General features: G+C 41.8%; 1 protein-coding gene across 5 annotated transcripts in view; it reads left to right on the top strand.

Moving 5' to 3' along the window:
- The window catches only part of REPS2 (RALBP1 associated Eps domain containing 2), a 181,077-nt gene that overhangs the window by 87,771 nt on the left and 78,551 nt on the right, over nt 1-14,755 (top strand). For all 5 annotated transcript variants that reach the window (XM_073665390.1, XM_073665392.1, XM_073665391.1 and 2 more), the window contains exon 7: nt 5,084-5,147. In XM_073665390.1, the coding sequence (XP_073521491.1) occupies nt 5,084-5,147 (64 nt within the window). The remainder of the gene's footprint in view (nt 1-5,083; nt 5,148-14,755) is intronic.

Below are 14,755 nucleotides of genomic sequence, written 5' to 3'. Positions count from 1 at the left end.
GTTCTGAATGTTTTATTCGCTGTAAAATATAAGAACAGCTATAAAAATTTGCCATATTTGTACTGACCTGAAAAATTATATTGCCAGGTCATTGTGCATTTTTACCGCAGAATGAATGGCGTAAAAACAAAAGTGAAATTGTGGGTTTTTTTGCCATTTCTTCCCACAAAATTTGTTTTTAAATACATTGTATGCTAAAGTAAATAGTATCATTCAAAACTAGTTATTGGGAGGGAAAAACAAAAATTGTGTCAGACTGAGGTAAAAAAGAGTCAGGATAGGCTATTGGGGAAATTTATCAAGGCATTTTCAACAGTTTCCTGATGTCACAAAGTCCAAAGTTTTGTTACACTCTATTTTTGTGAAAAATTTGTGATCTGTTGTGTTTTTATGTGACTCTTGTGACTTTTGAAATTCGTGTGGGAAAGTGTACCTGGTTAGTCATGCAAATGTGTCCAAGCCATATTTATAAATTGCAGCTTCTCACGCAATAGAATGGAGTAAAAAGTGAAAACAAAGCTTTAGATTGAAGTTCTTTATCTAGGGCTATGTTCACACCATGACTTCGCCTGTGGTTTTTGCAGTGTTTTGTGCAGCAATTTTACCACAGTTTTGGAAGTTGGAAGGAAAAATGCAATAATGTGAACAGTGCCTAAAGATTCAGATTCTGTAAGAACTTTTCTGCATTCATCTAGAAAAGCCGTTGTGAGGTCAGACACTGATGTTGAACAAGAGGGCTTGGCTTGCAATCACCTTTCTAGTTCATCTCAGGGATCTAAGGGGTAAAGTTTCTTCTTGTAGAGAGTGACTAGGTGTTTTTATACAGCAGCAGCTAATATAATTATTTACAGAACCTATTTTTCAGAATTTCAATGAACCTTGTAAAAATCAGATGCTATACTGTGTCTGTCTGTTGCATCCGATTTTTTTTTCACGCACCCATAAACATGAATGGGTGAGTCTAATCCTATTCACGGGAAGAAACTATTCCATGCTGCAATTTTTTTCACACGCAGATTCGGTCAGTGAAAAAAATCGCTCATCTTTTCTGCCCCATTGACTAACAATCTTCCTAGTGATGTCCAATTTTTCACAGACCGCACTAGGACCAAAAATATAGTCTTGTGAACGAGCCCTACTGGCAGCATTCTTTCACAGCCATTCTTTCACAGATATTTGTAAGGGCAGACTGCAAAAAACTGAATTCAATGGTTAAGTATCCCAATACTGTTGCCTGAATAGTGTATCTCACTATTGAAATGAATATATTTTATGATATATACAATTTCTTTATGATCAGGGTGACATAGTAGGGGTTGGAAACCGTATAAGACTACTCTAAAATGTAATTCCTTCTATCGGGTACAGTGCTGATTTATCTACATTCATATGACTGCTGGTAGGCTGCTCAAATGTGATTTCTTGGTTGAGGAATTAGAAAGTTGTGCAGGGCAATGGAAGAGGTTCATACATTGTATTATAGGAGCACTCTGACAAATTAGCATAAGCACTGCTGTGGCTGTTTCTTTGCTGGCACTACTCTGCTTTCAGTCTTCTATAATTACAGTACTACATAATCCTAGTGTAGGTACAGTTTACAGATGAGAAACACCTAGGCCCGATTCATTGATCTTGAAGTACTGGAGTCAGTCGCTCCTGATTCATGAAGAGGCTCATGCCTCTTTATGAATCAGGACCTTTGGAGAAGTAGTGTGCGCCTCTGTGTGCGCCTTGCCACTAATCTTACTCCAGACAGTGACTGGAATAAGATGTCTGGTGTAGCGAAAGCTCCACCCGTCATGAATTTGACAAGCAGCAGTCGTTACGCCCCCATTCCGCCAAGCTCCACTTGCTTTGTCAGAGATAGACGAAAATGGCGTGAGAACGCCAAAAGTCGCAAAGTTTTAGCGCAGCTTCATATTGCTCCAAAATTTTGAGACTTTTTGCCACTTTTTACAACAGAATTCTGGCGTAAAAACTTTGATTCGAGCCTCAAGAGTATTGCACTATAATATGTCTTATAACATATTGTCTCTTTAAAGATCTGTAATCTTGAAAATTGATCGTGTTGACAGCGTGAGCCGGAGTATGAATGATGGGTCTAAATTACAATTTCTGCCCAGGGTCTTGCTGTCTCTAAAAGAATCCTTGCTGTAGATACCATCATGTCAGTATAATGGGGAATTCATTGCAGGGTGTGATCTAATATTACATTTTATACCTTTTAAGATTTTGATTTCTATCAATTTCTTAGTGTTTATCAGTGTTGATTGTTATGTTTTATATGAGATGTGTTTTTTTTTTAAAGTTTTGTCTGGATTTTTAATATGACAGCTTGTAATAAGTACTAAATAAAATGCTGGTTCTGAATGGAACATTGATTTCTCAGTGTGCCTGTCTTTATGATGCAATCATCATAAGGTAGACATAAGTTTACATTGTGGATTGTGATTTTCTTTATATTATATAGTAATGTTTGTTTGTATATATTTGTATGTCCTAATATATCTCCTTTAGAAACGTTTTATATGTGTCATATAATTAATGTTTAGAGATATTTAAGTTGGAAAAGGCTTGTAGCTTAAACAATTAAATTTATTAACTAGTGGCTTAAAGTAATGTATCATTACTCTAACAAACAAAATAAAAATGCCCTAAACTCCCTCCAGTAGTAGATATTATCCATTTCATGGCAGCGTATACAGTAAATTACTTCTAATGTTATCCCATGGTATATATAATTTTACAGCTTAAAGGGAACCTGATGGCAACCTCCTAATATAGTTTTTAATGATTCCTGTGTTTTACCTAAAGCTACATGAATGCGGTTTAAAACCGTATTAAATCCTCCCTTATCTCTACTTGCGGGTAGCGAACTAGTCTGGAACGCCTGTCAATCATTACTACAGACTTCTTTTTCTCCTCCTCCCCTGATCCTGCTCTCCCTTCCTTCACAGTGACCATCCCACACATTAGATACATCAATACAAACAGTATGATTGGGTCTGATGATTGTACGTGTTATGTACATGTGTTGTTTCCTGAAACAAAAGGAAGTTGGAGTCTAAAGCAGATCCATGGCCAATGTGAAATATGTTTCCAAAAATAAAAAAAAATAATTGACAGAAAAACTTGACTTAATCAATAAGTCATTTTGGGTTGCTAGCTTCCCTTAAATATTTTTAAACACATATACATGTGCTTCTCACAAAATTAGAATATCATGAAAAAGTTAATCTATTTCAGTTCTTCAATACAAAAAGTGAAACTCGTATATTATATAGAGTCATTACAAACAGAGTGATCTATTTCAAGTGTTTATTTCTGTTAATGTTGATGGTTATCGCTTACAGTCAATGAAAACACAAAAGTCGTTATCTCAGTAAGTTAGAATAATTTACAAAAAACATCTGAAAAGGCTTTCTAAGCATTTAAAAAGGTCCCTTAGCCTATTTCAGCAGGCTCCACAATCATGGGGAAGACTGCTGACTTGACAGATGTCCAGAAGGCAGTCATTGACACACTCCACAAGGAGGGTAAGCCACAAAAGGTCATTGCTAAAGAAGCTGGCTGTTCACAGAGTGCTGTATCCAAGCATATTAATGGAAAGTTTAGTGGAAGGAAAAAGTGTGGTAGAAAAAGGTGCTGCACAAGCAACCGGGATAACCGCAGCCTTGAAAAAATTGTTAAGAAAAGGCCATTCAAAAATTAGGGGGAGATTCACAAGGAGTGGACTGCTGCTGGAGTCATTGCTTTAAGAGCCACCACACACAGATGTATCTAGGACATGGGCTACAAGTGTAGCATTCCTTGTGTCAAGCCACTCATGACCAATAGACAACACCGGAAGCGTCTTACCTGGGCCAAGGAGAAAAATACCAGGAGTGTTGCTCAGTGGTCCAAGGTGTTGTTTTCAGATGAAAGTTAATTTTACATTTCATTCAGAAATCAAGGTCCAATCCAATCTGCTTGAGGTGTAGTGTGAAGTTTCCACAATCAGTGATGGTTTGGGGAGCCATGTCATCTGCTGGTGTAGGTCCACTGTGTTTTATCAAGAACAAAGTCAGCACAGCCGTCTTCCAGGAATTTTTAGAGCACTTCATGCTTCCCTCTGCCGACAAGCTTTTTGGAGATGGAAATTTCATTCTCCAGCAGGACTTAGCACCTGTCCACACTGCCAAAAGTACCAATACCTGGTTTACAAACAACAGTATCACTGTGCTTGATTGGCCAGCAAACTCTCCTGACCATAACCCCATAGAGAATCTGTGGGGTATTGTCAAGAGGAAGATGAGAGACACCAGACCCAACAATGCAGACGTGCTGAAGGCTGCTATCAAAGCAACCTGAGCTTCCATAACACCTCAGCAGTGCCACAGGCTGATCACCTCCATGCCATGCCACATTGATGCAGTAATTGATGCAAAAGGAGCCCCGACCAAGTAGTGAGTGCATTTACTGAACATACATTTCAGTAGGCCAACATTTCCGATTTAAAAAACATTTTTCAAGCTGTTATAAATTATTCTAATTTACTGAGATAATGACTTTTGTGTTTTCATTGGCTGTAAGCCATAATCATCAACATTAACAGAAATAAACACTAGAAATAGATCACTCTGTTTGTGATGACTCTATATAATATAGGAGTTTCACTTTTTGTATTGAAGAACTGAAATAAATAAACTTTTTGATGATGTTCTAATTTAGTGAGAAGCACCTGTATATAGTATTAAGGAATAACACAGAGATCATTAAAAACTGTATTAGGAGGCTGATAAAGCTCTCCAAATAGCTCCTTGGTGTAAATCCTAGTGTCAGGTTAAGACCTCTTGTACATGAATCTCGAATATGGCATATAGAAAATGTTGTGGGTCCATGCTGATCTCCTTTATTTTCATTCATTTTTATCTGTAGGAGTCTATATGAAAAAAATACAAGCCTTTTTAACCATTGCTTTTAGAAGGCTTCCCGATTCACCGTGAAAGGCACTGCACAGCTGCATGCTTAAACCTCAATGGGATGTGTTATAGCCAAGTTGTACGTGCTTTGTTAAAATGTTCTTTTTTTCAATTATTTTCAGGATCTGTAGCAAGAAACTTCTTTACAAAATCAAAGCTTCCTATTCCAGAACTTTCACACATTTGGTAAGTATGAAAGAACAGACAAATAGCTATGCTCCCACTTGTTTGTCTCAATTCACACATACTTTTTTATGGGATATAATAGGATTCTTTTTATTCAGGTGAGTGTAAGCATAATTACCCATAACATTTACATTCTTTATTGTGCAAGCAATGACATTTTGCAACTCATCCAATTGAGATATTTAATGTGAATTATTTTGGTTCACTTGCATAAAAATGTAAAGTATATAGCCTCTAGCACGCTCAATGCAATTGTAAAACACAAGGCCGGAAACAATCTAGTTGGATTGTCGTCGGATTTACAGTACACCCCAAAAGTTCAGACACACCTTCTCATTTAAAGATTTTTCTGTATTTTCATGACTATGAAAATTGTACATTCACAATGAAGGCATCAAAACTATGAATTAACACATGTGGAATTATATACTTAACAAAAAAGTATGAAACAACTGAAAATATGTCTTATATTCTAGGTTCTTCAAAGTAGCCACCTTTTGCTTTGATGACTGCTTTGCACACTCTTGGCATTCTCTTGATGAGCTTCAAGAGGTAGTCACCGAATATGGTTTTCACTTCACAGGTGTGCCCTGTCAGGTTTAATAAGTGGGATTTCTTGCCTTATAAATGGGGTTGGGACCATCAGTTGTGTTGTGCAGAAGTCTGGTGGATACACAGCTGATAGTCCTACTGAATAGACTGTTAGCTGTTTTTTTCTTGCCATAATACAAATTCTAAGTAAAGAAAAACGAGTGGCCATCATTACTTTAAGAAATGAAGGTCAGTCAGTCCAAAAAATTGGGCAAACTTTGAAAGTGTCCCCAAGTGCAGTTGCAAAAACCTTCAAGCGCTACAAAGAAACTGGCTCACATGAGGACCGCCCCAGGAAAGGAAGACCAAGAGTCACCTCTGCTTCTGAGGATAAGTTTATCCGAGTCACCAGCCTCAGAAATCGCTTCTAGCAGCAGACACATGTCTACAACAACTGTTAAGAGTAGACTTTGTGCAGCAGGCCTTCATGGTAAAATAGCTGCTAGGAAACCACTGCTAAGGACAGGCAACAAGCAGAAGAGACTTGTTTGGGCTAAAGAATACAAGGAATGGACATTAGACCAGTGGAAATCTGTGCTTTGGTCTGATGAGTCCAAATTTGAGATCTTTGGTTCCAACCACCGTGTCTTTGTGTGACGCAGAAAAGGTGAACAGATGGACTCTACATGCCTGGTTTCCACCGTGAAGCATGGAGGAGGAGGTGTGATGGCGTGGGGGTGCTTTGCTTGTGACACTGTTGGGGATTTATTCAAAATTGAAGGCATACTGAACCAGCATGGCTACCACAGCATCTTGCAGCGGCATGCTATTCCATCCGGTTTGCGTTTAGTTGGACCATCATTTATTTTTCAACAGGACAATGATCCCAAACACACCTCCAGGCTGTGTAAAGGCTATTTGACCAAGAAGGAGAGTGATGGGGTGCTACGCCAGATGACCTGGCCTCCACAGTCACCAGACCTGAACCCAATCGAGATGGTTTGGGGTGAGCTGGACCGCAGAGTGAAGGCAAAAGGGCCAACAAGTGCTAAGCATCTCTGGGAACTCCTTCAAGATTGTTGGAAGACCATTTCCGGTGACTACCTCTTGAAGCTCATCAAGAGAATGCCAAGGGTGTGCAAAGCAGTCATCAAAGCAAAAGGTGGCTACTTTGAAGAACCTAGAATATAAGACATACTTTCAGTTGTTTCACACTTTTTTGTTAAGTATGTAATTCCACATGTGTTAATTCATAGTTTTGATGTCTTCAGTGTGAATGTACAATTTTCATAGTCATGAAAATACAGAAAAATCTTTAAATGAGAAGGTGTGTCCAAACTTTTGTTCTGTACTGTATGCATATCGCATACTTGTGGACACATGACCACTGTTCCTGGCGCAGACACCGGAGAATACTCACAGCACTTAGTGCGTTCACTGTGAAGATTTACAAGTCTGCTGTCACATAGAGTCTATAGACTTGCCATTTAGACCAGACAACCCCTTTAAAGGGAATCTGTCACCAAGTTTTTGCTGCCCCAACTGAAAGTAGCATGATGTAGGGGCAGAGACTCTGGTTGTTTGTGATGTGTCACTTACTAGGCTGTTTGCTGCAGTTTTGATAAAATCACTGTTCTATCTGTTGTTGTTCTAGCAGTTTTCTAAATGCTGAGCGGTGTATAACCCCACCCAAACAACTCTGACAGCTTTCTGTGTACACTGTACATAGGCAGGAAGCTGCCTGTCAGTCTGGGTGGGACTACAGAGTGCTTATGAAGTTGGAGGTCTATGTGGCATCAGTTTTACTAGTCCTCTAGTGATAATCTCCAGCTGATAAAACAGTGACTTTACTAAAACTTCACCAAGCAGCCTAGTAAGTGAAACATAGTTGGGATCAGGGACTCTTTCTCTACATTATGCTGCTGTCAGATTTGGTGGCAAAAACATTCTGACAGATTCCGTTCAAAGGGTTATGATGTTTTCTTTTTTCTTTTTTAGTTTGTTGTTTTACGGAATCACATATTTTTTTCATATACACATATTTAAAAATCTGCTTACACAGGGGCATACATAGAAATCATGGGGTCCATAGAAGAAGTTCTAATTGGGCCCCCCCAAAAAAAATATATACAGTGCCTACAAGTAGTATTCAACCCCCTGCAGATTTAGCTGGTTGACACATGCTTAATTAACTTGGCATTGTGACATTTGTACTGTAGATCAGCCTGGAAGTGGGAAATGCACTGCAGCAAATTTTTTTATTTTTTTATTATTATTTTTTTTTAAAAAAACGTAAAAAGTTAATTCAGAGTGTCATTTATTATTCAACCCCTCAAACCACAAGAATTCTGTTTGGTCCCCCTAAAGTATTAAGAAGTGGTTCAGGCACCAAGAATAATGAGCTTCACATGTGTGGATTAAAGATCTCTTTTGCCAGCCTTTTCTGACTATTTAAGACCCTCCCCAAACTTGTGAACAGCACTCAGACATGGTCAACATGGGAAAGACAAAGGAGCATTCCAAGGCCATCAGAGACAAGATCGTGGAGGGTCACAAGGCTGGCAAGGGGTACAAAACCCTTTCCAAGGAGTTGGGCCTACCTGTCTCCACTGTTGGGAGCATCATCCGTAAGTGGAAGGCTTATGGAACTACTGTTAGCCTTCCACGGCCAGGACAGCCTTTGAAAGTGTCCTCCCGTGCCGAGGCCAGGCTTGTCCGAAGAGTCAAGGCTAACCCAAGGGCAACAAGGAAGGAGCTCCGGGAAGATCTCATGGCAGTGGGGACATTGGTTTCAGTCAATACCATAAGTAACGTACTCCACCGCAATGGTCTCCGTTCCAGACGAGCCCGTAAGGTACCTTTACTTTCATAGCGTCATGTCAAGGCTTGTCTACAGTTTGCTCATGATCACTTGGAGGACTCTGAGACAGACTGGTTCAAGGTTCTATGGTCTGATGAGACCAAGATCGAGATCTTTGGTGCCAACCACACACGTGACGTTTGGAGACTGGATGGCACTGCATACGACCCCAAGAATACCATCCCTACAGTCAAGCATGGTGGTGGCAGCATCATGCTGTGGGGCTGTTTCTCTGCCAAGGGGCCTGGCCATCTGGTCCGCATCCATGGGAAGATGGATAGCACGGCCTACCTGGAGATTTTGGCCAAGAACCTCCGCTCCTCCATCAAGGATCTTAAGATGGGTCGTAATTTCATCTTCCAACAAGACAACGACCCAAAGCACACAGCCAAGAAAACCAAGGCCTGGTTCAATAGGGAAAAAGTTAAGGTGTTGGAGTGGCCTAGTCAGTCTCCTGACCTTAACCCAATTGAAAACTTGTGGAAGGAGCTCAAGAATAAAGTCCACATGAGACCCCCAAAGAACCTAGATAACTTGGAGAAGATCTGCATGGAGGAGTGGGCCAAGATAACTCCACAGACCTGTGCCGGCCTGATCAGGTCTTATAAAAGACGATTATTAGCTGTAATTGCAAACAAGGGTTATTCCACAAAATATTAAACATAGGGGTTGTATAATAATTGACCCACACTTTTATGTTTAAAATGTAATAAAATTCAACTGAGCAACATAACTTTTTGGTTTGTAAGATTTATGCTTCTGTTCATAAAACCTACTCTCGTTTGCAGTTTGAAGGCTCTAACTTATTTGCATCTTATCAAACCAGCTAAATCTGCAGGGGGTTGAATACTACTTGTAGGCACTGTATATTTGTTGGGGTCACAGAAGAGCAGATCTCACAACCTTCCAGCCTTTACATAGTAATTTTCCTCCTGCTGAAGTCCTAGATTCCTCTTTCATTGCCCCCATAAAGTATAATGCCAACAAAAGTGCCCCCCAAACACAGTATGATACTCCCATGGTGAAGTTCTCCACATTAGCCTCCACATGCACAGTATGATGACCCTACTGTACACCACCTCAACTCCCAAGGCAAAGTATGGTGACCCCAACACAGTATGGTCCCCCAACTGTGACCCCCAAACAGTCCTCCATGCAGTATAATGAACCTACATACAGTATAATGGTCCCACACCGCTCCACACTGTATAATGGCCTGCACTAGCCCTCCAAACAGTAAGATGGACCCAACACAAACCTTCACACTGTATAATTGCTTGCATACTGTAATGCACACGCCCGGGCTGAGTGGCGTGTGCGTGTATATGTAGTGATTCCACTGGACCGTGCCGGAGAGTGAATGCCTGGAGGGGCGTAACTAAGTATCCACCCGATCCGACCAGGGTCGCACGACGGCATACGACGCCAGTGCACCAAGGAGGAACCGAGCAGAGGGACCAGGTGCTACTCCAGGACAGACCCCGGACACGGCTGTTGACCCACACAGGGGAATACAGGAACAGGCAGGTTAGGCTGGCACACAGACTGCTGGGTATAGGCAAACACGGCTGGTATGCAGACTGGCGGATGCTGGTAAGCACGACTGGTATGCAGGCAGGGAGGTACTGGCAGGTACGACAGGTTGGAGCACCGAGTGGATAGGACCCAGTACAGACTGGGACTCAGGAACAGAACCGCAGATGCGGTGGACAAACAGCAGAGTGAGTGTTATGTTCTGCTACCAGAGCTAAGGAAAGAGAGGAGATCTGTCCCTACTATAGGACTCAGCTGAATCCCTACGATGTAACAGGGAACCTGATCCTGCGATCAGACCTGCTAAAGTCCTAAGCTAGTCTGTACGAAGACCTATAGATGTGGGGGAGGAATCCCTACAAGTACTAAGGACTGGGAGGAATATGGGACACCTCCTAACAGAAATAGTAGCAGACAGACGAACAAACAAAATATAAAGAACATAGAGGTCCGTAGACCAAGCAAACTAACAGAGCAAGACACAGAGCACAGGCTAGCTAGAAAGTAGATATACAATGAAGTCCAGCAAAGCCAGAAGGGCGGAGCAGGATTAAATAGGCCAACAAGGTCATGTGACCAGCAAAGGAAAAAAAACCTAACAGCAAGGTTCTAACAGTACCCCCCCTTCTAAGAGGATCCTCCGGATCCCCTAGGACCAGGCTTATCAGGAAATCTCCTGTGAAACGCTCTGATAAGTCTGGACGCGGAAACATCATCTGACCTCACCCAAGAGTTATCCTCGGGTCCGAAACCTTTCCAGGCCACAAGATACTGCAAACTACCTCTATACCGTCTAGAGTCAAGGATGCGAGAAATTTCATATTCCCCGTCCTCCACCACCGGAGGAACAGAGGCAGAGGCGTCACCATCCGACACCACAGCTTTTTTTAACAGAGAGACATGAAAGACCGGATTAATTCTCCAGGAGGTAGGAACCTCCAACCTAACAGCAGATTGGTTGACAACCTGAAGCACCTTAAAGGGCCCTACAAACTTGGGACCCAATTTCTTAGAAGGAATCCTCAACCGCAGATTCCTAGAGGACAACCAAACCATGTCACCAACAGCGAACAAAACCTCCTGTCGTTTCCTATCAAAGTAGTCTTTAGATTTTCTGTTGGCCTCCTGAAGATTACCACGCACATCCGTCCAAACTCTTTCCAAATCACCGGAAAAATTCTCCTCCTCAGGCACGGCAGATCCCAACTTGGAGAACTACCCAAACGACGGATGTCTCCCAGAACAACAAAAAAAAGGCGAACAACCAGCAGAAGAAGATGTATGATTGTTCAGCGCAAATTCGGCAAGTGGCAGAAACTCAGACCACCCCTCTTGATTGTCTGCCACAAAACAACGCAAGAACTGCTCAACATCCTGGTTTTTCCTTTCTGTCTGGCCATTAGATTCAGGATGATATCCGGACGAAAACGACAAATGAATTCCCAACCTGTCACAAAAGGCACGCCAAAAACGAGCCACGAACTGAGGACCCCTATCAGAAACAATGTCAGTAGGAACGCCATGAAGTCTGACAATTTCCTTGACAAAGGCCTTAGCGAGAGTTTTAGCGCAGGGCAGTTTGATGAAGGGAACCAAGTGACACATCTTGCTAAAACGGTCCACGACCACCCAGATGACAGTAAAACCCTCAGAGGGGGGAAGGTCAGTTATAAAGTCCATAGCCAAATGTGTCCAAGGAGCACTGGGGACCTCCAAAGGACAAAGCAACCCCGCAGCAGGAGTATGTGAGGACTTAGATCTAGCACATACAGTACATTGGCGTACCCACTTAATGACTTCCTTCTGCCATCCAGGCCACCAAAAACTGCGACCCACCAGTCTCTTGGTCTCAGAGATTCCGGGATGACCTGCCAACCGAGATTCGTGACACTCAACAAACAAATCTCTCCTAAAGGTCCCAGGCACAAACAACCTCCCATGAGGAGTGTTAGATGGGGCATTCTCCTGAGCTTTAAGAATCTCATCTTCCAAAACGGAGTCTAAAGCAGCTATCACAACACCTTCTTGTAAAATGTTTTCCTCTTTCTCAGCACCGACTATGGGAGAAAAACTGCGAGACAAGGCATCCGCCTTAACATTCTTAGTACCAGGGATGTAAGTAACGGAGAAATTAAACCGCGAGAAAAACAGTGCCCACCTAGCCTGACGGGCATTCAGGCGCTTGGCAGCGTCAAGATATATCAGATTTTTATGATCCGTAAGAACCTGAACGGGAAATTCCGCACCTTCCAAGAAGTGGCGCCAGTGTTCAAATGCGAGTTTAATAGCCAATAATTCCCGATTACCAATATCGTAATTCAATTCAGTCTCCGAAAATTTTTTTGAAAAAAAGGCACAGGGATGTAATCCATCCCCGTTATCCTGAGACAATACTGCGCCAACCCCCACAGAGGAAGCATCAACCTCAACCAAAAACGGCCTAGTAACATCAGGCTGCATAAGGATGGGAGCAGAGGTGAACCTCTCCTTGAGATACACAAAAGCTTCAATGGCCTCAGAAGACCACTGAACCGCATCAGCACCTTTCCTGGTGAGATCAGTCAGAGGTTTGACAATACTAGAAAATTTTTTTATGAATTTTCTATAGTAATTGGCGAAACCCAAAAACCTCTGTATCGATTTCAAACCAATAGGCCTAGGCCATTCCTGCACAGCCTGAACCTTAACCGGATCCATCTCAAAACCTTTGCTGGAGATAATGTAGCCCAAAAAACTAATTCTCTGTACAGCGAACTCACATTTCTCCAGCTTAGCAAAAAGCGAATTGTCCATTAATAACTGTAATACCTCACGCACGCTCCGCCAATGAGACTCCAGATCTGGCGAATAAATCAAAATGTCATCCAAATACACAACCACATTTTTACCGATCAAAGGTCTAAGGATGTCATTAATCAGATTCTGAAAAAATGCAGGAGCATTAGTAAGACCAAAAGGCATAACCAGATTCTCAAAATGACCCACAGGAGTGTTAAAAGCAGTCTTCCATTCATCACCCTCCTTCATGCGCAACAGATTGTATGCCCCCTTAAGGTCAATTTTAGAGAACCACTTGGCCCCCAATAACTGGTTAAACAGATCAGGAATCAATGGCAGTGGGTAAGGATTGCGTACCGTAATTTTGTTAATCTCACGAAAATCCAGACAAGGACGTAAACCGCCGTCCTTTTTTTTTACAAAAAAAAATCCAACCGCCACAGGAGACTTAGAGGGCCTAATGTGACCGGCGGCCAAACTTGTCTGTATGTATTCCTCCAAAGCCTTCCTCTCAGGAATAGTAAGGTTAAATAAACGACTTTTAGGAAGAGTCGCTCCAGGGACAAATTCAATAGAACAATCATAGTCTCTATGGGGAGGCAAAACCTGCGAATCTTTCTCAGAAAAAACTCTCCAAAAATCCTGAATAGGAACAGGTAATTCTCCCCTATCCAAAGCTGCAATACGCCCGTTACAACACTTGTCATAACATTTATGGCTCCAGGATTTAATTTCACTGGTAGACCAATCCAGTACAGGATTGTGAAATTTTAACCAGGGCAAACCCAATATTACTGGAGAAGGCAAGTTATTCAACACTACCAAATCCAATTTCTCATGGTGAACACCATTAATAGTGAGAGGAAATTCACAGACCTTGAGAGTAATATTCTTCAAAGGGGAACCATCCACAGAAACCACAGCAATGGGGGATGATAAAGGTTCAGGTTTTAAATTGAGTTTTTCCACGAATCCCCCATCAATTACATTCAGTGTAGACCCGCAATCAACAAACACCCGAAATTCCATTAATTTTTCCTGAGCAATCGTGGAAGCAGCTAAAAATACACCCTTGGAATTTAAACAGGCAATACGGGCGTGACTGACCATTTTTTTTTCTTTCTTCATACGAAGCTCACAGCCTTTAATCAAATGACCAGATTTTCCGCAATAGAAACACAAGCCTTTCGAAAAACGACGGTCTTTTTCTTGAGAGCGAGGTACCACCGATCCAATCTCCATCGGTTCACCACTGTTAGTACACACATTCTCATAACCAGAAACTGACATAGCAGAGGATTTGCTCTCATTAACCCTAGCACGCAGTCTTCTATCCACCCGTATAGCTAATTGCATAGCCTGTTGCAAATCCTCAGGTGTAGGATAAGCAATTAGCAGGTCTTTAACCCTTTCACTGAGCCCAGCAAGAAATAGACTTTTCAGAGCAGAATCGTTCCACCCTGTTTGAGTGGACCAACGACGAAAATGTGTACAATATTTTTCGACATTACCTGATCCTTGTTTTAAACGTCTCAACTCAGTCTCAGCTGATGCGACACGGTCAGGATCATCATATAATAGTCCTAAAGCAGAAAAAAAACTATCCACTGATCTGAAGCATGTATCACTAGGTTGCAAAGAAAAGGCCCACTCCTGAGGCTCTTTGCGCAAAAGTGACATTATGAACCCTACGCGCTGGGATTCATCCCCAGAGGACTTGGGTCTCAAACGAAAATACAATAAGCAAGCATTTTTAAATGAAAAAAATTCTCGATGTTCACCAAAAAATAAATCCGGCAAACATACCTTAGGCTCCAAGAAATGTGCTCCAGAACAGTTACTCACGTGCTGACGGAGCTCGGCCACTTCCAGAGAGAGTCCCTGCAGGTGTTTAGCCAAATCCTGA

The sequence above is a fragment of the Phyllobates terribilis genome, unplaced genomic scaffold (assembly GCF_046119375.1).
Source record: "Phyllobates terribilis strain yellow unplaced genomic scaffold, ASM4611937v1 Scaffold_2__4_contigs__length_985480577, whole genome shotgun sequence".
Lineage (NCBI taxonomy): Eukaryota > Metazoa > Chordata > Amphibia > Anura > Dendrobatidae > Phyllobates > Phyllobates terribilis.
This window is presented reverse-complemented; position numbering and strand designations above follow the sequence as displayed.